The sequence below is a fragment of the Cibotium barometz genome, chromosome 52 (genome assembly GCF_041138505.1).
Source record: "Cibotium barometz isolate CiBa-2024 chromosome 52, ASM4113850v1, whole genome shotgun sequence".
Lineage (NCBI taxonomy): Eukaryota > Viridiplantae > Streptophyta > Polypodiopsida > Cyatheales > Cibotiaceae > Cibotium > Cibotium barometz.
This window is the reverse complement of record NC_141097.1, coordinates 1,188,531-1,192,117: the sequence shown is the minus strand read 5'-3', so window position 1 is coordinate 1,192,117 and position 3,587 is coordinate 1,188,531. Positions and strand designations below refer to the sequence as shown.

The following is a 3,587-nucleotide window of genomic DNA, read 5'->3' as shown; positions in this document are numbered from 1 at the left end:
TGGGAGGGCGGCCTTTAGTATCCACGCGTCCTGTTAACAAACGTGTTACGTGAGATTCGGAATAGACTCTTGGCCACTTCTTCCATGCTTTTCAAGTCCTGTACACATTTCTCTTGATTATGGGTTGGGAGGGTGACCCCGCAAGGATATTTTCTCCATGCCATCTTGCAACAACAAGTGGAAAAAGCGTGTGTTCGGGCACCTTTACGCGTCAAAATTTTGTTTGGTATCTTGCTCAAATACTTTTCCTGTCGCTCCAATGGTAATCTTGTTCACCCTATCCGCATCCACAATGTGAAGGTTTTTAGCATGCAGGACGTTTTTGTGAGCTAATGGCACCTGTGTGTTCCTGTCGTTGACATCGATCAACCCACCTGGTAGCTTCCCTGTTGCTGCTGGGGCTGACTACGGCCAATGCCAAAATATATATATATATATATATATATATTCAAATTACTTTTATTAGTAAGAGGTCCAAAATATGTTCAAATGCCCAGTAATAAGTTTGGTCGAAGGGAGGAAATTGATGAACCCTAAATGCAGACCGCCTCCATGTGATGATTTGGTGGCGGAACAGTGGAACTCATGAATGGTTAGTTGGGAGGAAATTGATCAACTACTCTAAACGGGGACCGTTTCCCTGTGCGCGGTGAGGCGAGTAGTGGTTGTTTTGAACGACGCCCGGTGGTGTGGCCACCACCACCTCAAGTCGTCATGTGGCCACCACCACCACCACTTTAAGTCACGAGCTTTCCTCAATCTTCTTTCCTCCTCTCGCTTTTTTGTGCTGGAACTCTTGCATGATTATTATATTCTCCCCTCTGCCTACACCTAACGCCTCCCAGTGCCCAAGGTTCAGGTGCTTTTTGCAGAGCGCAACTTGGAGAAGACTTTCTTCTTTGACCAATAACATCTCCATCACGGTGGCTTCACCTGAATTTCACACGCATCGACCAACCAGCTGCTGCGTGTCTCGCAGCTGGTTTCCATTAGATTTTACGACTTGATCTCCTTCTAGGCAAGGTTACGTTTTAAATGCCTTTGCTTACCATGATAAACGGTAGCTGCTGCCATGAACATCTCATTCCTTAGAACAGCACCTGTTCTGTGCTCCGCTTGGCCGCATGGGTCATTCACATAGCAAATTCAAACAGCAACAGCTTTACGATGCTATCAGGGACGGCGATCTAGGAGCGATCAGGAGGATCGTGGAGAAGGATCAGTCGCAATCTGTTGTGAACAACGCCTCTCTCTGCAGGAAAACAACACCTTTGCAAATCGCTGCATTACACGGCGAGCTTGATGTAAGGTTCATCAAGCACCAAGATTTGCTGAAGAGTATTCATGTGGTGGCGGGGATTGAATGAATTAAGGTTAATTTTAAGCCCCAAATCTATCACATTTGCAGGTGCTCACTCTTCTTCTAGAGTGTGGGGCGGACTCTAACAAGCGCAATACAGGCGACGGGCAGGTGAGTTCCTGCATCCGTGACGAGAAGTAGCTTGGATTTTAAATAGGTTGATTTGGGTTAAATCTGGGTAAAACCGGCTTATTAGTCTTTGCCCGGCCTTGGTGTATAATCTGCTTGCAGACCCCGTTGATGTTTGCATGTAAAGGGGGGAATTCTATGTGCGTGGAGCGGCTACTACAATACGATGCTAATGTGAGTTTCGTTAATAGGCATTCATGATATAAGATGATCGCCGAAATTCGATGATGAATTACTAAATTAGATATTTATATGATGATAGGCCTTGGCGTTCGACTCCGTGAAGGGCAGTACATGCCTACACATCGCTTGCCGAAGAGGCCATTATGATTGTGTTGCGAAGGTCCTGGATGGCGCTCAGAACGGTCCTATAAGCACCACTTGGTAAAATAATTAAGAGCCCGTTTATTTCACGCGAAGATTAATGTTCTAACTAAAAATTAATGTTACATAGCTCATCGATGTATTGGCAGGGGATTCACAAGGTTTGTGAATGTAAGGGACGACAATGGCGCCATCCCTCTTCACATGGCAGCTCGAGCTGGTCATGCCGAGATCGTGAGGCTTCTTCTCAACAACGGGGCACTGGTTACCGCCGTGACCTGCAACTCCACCTATGGGTAAATACCCGCACATCCTTCTTCAATGGCGACTAAGCATGACTTAATTAGTACCTAATTAAGCATTGCTTGGCAGCCCAGGACATGGAAGCACACCCTTGCATTGTGCTGCCAGAAGTGGATCCTTGGATTGCGTACAGGAGCTTCTAGCGTGGGGGGCTGATAGAACGCAAAAGGATCTTATGGGGTAATTAGTGTCCTAATTTGTTACATTAAGGGGCACTAGTCTTAATGAATTAATTATAAGACCTATTGCAGGCAAACTGCCTATGTGGTGGCCGCTCAGCGTGGGAACTTGGCGTGCGCTGCGATCCTGAACCCGAGTGCAGCAGAGCCGATGGTGTGGCCCTCTCCGCTCAAGTTCATGCGCGAGCTAGAGCCGGAGACCAGGAGCATTCTGCAGGCTGCCCTCGCACAGGCAAACGAGCTGACGAGCAAATCATTGCAGCCCCCTTCCAAGAGGAGAGGCCGAGGATCCCTTAAGCTCATGATCACTAGGATCAACCAGAAGACAGGGTATTACGAGGATCGTATTCAAGCTGACGAGGCCGACCAATCGCCAAAGGTGGAGGTAATCCGTTTTCCCCAAAACCATTTTTAGCAGATCGAGCAATTAGGGATCCTAAACTCCGCCGATTTACTTGCAAAGTTGCAGAGAGCGGAGAGTATTAGAACGACTTGCTGCATTTGCTTCGATAGCTTCTACAGAATGATCGAGGTGGATGAATGCGGGCATCAGATGTGTGCCCTCTGCACCATGTCTCTGTGCTGCCACAGCAAGCCCAACCCTTACTCCTCCTCCTGCACCCCCTCGCCCCCCTCTTGCCCCTTCTGCCGCCGCGACATTGCCCGCCTCACTTTGCCAAATCACCCATCCTCCCTGTCACCACAGCAGCTGGGTTGCTCACCAAGATGAGGAGATGACGGTGGTGATGATCACTTGACCCTCGCTGACCCCAGCCCAAAGAGATGACGGTGGTGATGATCACTTCACCCTCGCTGACCCCAGCCCAAAGAGATGAAGGAAGTACCATAGATTTTTGAGTTTCATTTGAAATGCAATATTTGCACGTTTGAGTCCGAGTACCATAAATTTTTGAGAAATTTGATTTGTGTAATTGGATATTCATAGTATATTGCATTTCAATGTAATATTTGATTTGTGCACTTTGCATGATATTATGTAAGTCTTGCTAGGAGCTGTGTAGTAACAATGACAAGGTTAGAGTAGCTATGTCGATTGTGCGTTGAAGCTTTTTTGTATGAGGACTCTCTCTCATGCTATGTAGCTCACTAATGAAATCACTAAGCTTATCCTCCTCAAAAAAACGTAGGCCAAATGACTTGACCTTGAGAGCAATCCGAGAGTGCTTGGATCTTGCTTCATACAGCCACTCCAACTCATCCCATTCCGCCTTTAAGGACATATCCCCTGCAACCAAGTGAATAAGCTTAGGGTGTATATTCAAAGCTATGAT

General features: G+C 47.1%; 1 protein-coding gene across 4 annotated transcripts; it reads left to right on the top strand.

The window, feature by feature from the left end:
• Positions 1-264: 264 nt before the first annotated feature.
• On the top strand, positions 265-3,261 carry LOC147608658 (putative E3 ubiquitin-protein ligase XBAT31). Of its 4 annotated transcripts, none has more exons than XM_086788348.1 (8): positions 265-1,304; positions 1,409-1,471; positions 1,592-1,663; positions 1,752-1,873; positions 1,963-2,109; positions 2,186-2,296; positions 2,368-2,680; positions 2,765-3,261. In XM_086788348.1, the coding sequence occupies exons 1-8, from the start codon at positions 1,125-1,127 to the stop codon at positions 3,023-3,025; spliced, it is 1,269 nt and encodes a 422-aa protein (XP_086644474.1). In that variant the 5' UTR covers positions 265-1,124; the 3' UTR covers positions 3,026-3,261. The 4 variants fall into 4 exon arrangements, with proteins under 4 accessions (XP_086644474.1, XP_086644473.1, XP_086644476.1 ...); XM_086788347.1 differs by having other exon boundaries at positions 332-1,304; positions 2,759-3,261; XM_086788350.1 differs by having other exon boundaries at positions 790-1,304; positions 2,368-2,674.
• The last annotated feature ends 326 nt before the right edge of the window (positions 3,262-3,587 follow it).

What these genes read in the sequence shown, in the direction of transcription:
- LOC147608658 (XM_086788347.1), top strand. Translation starts at nt 1,125, where the DNA reads ATGGGTCATTCACATAGCAAATTCAAACAGCAACAGCTTTACGATGCT. An exon ending in GCAATACAGGCGACGGGCAG is followed by an intron (nt 1,472 to 1,591) that starts GTGAGTTCCTGC and finishes ATCTGCTTGCAG; the next exon opens with ACCCCGTTGATGTTTGCATG. An exon ending in ACCTGCAACTCCACCTATGG is followed by an intron (nt 2,110 to 2,185) that starts GTAAATACCCGC and finishes ATTGCTTGGCAG; the next exon opens with CCCAGGACATGGAAGCACAC.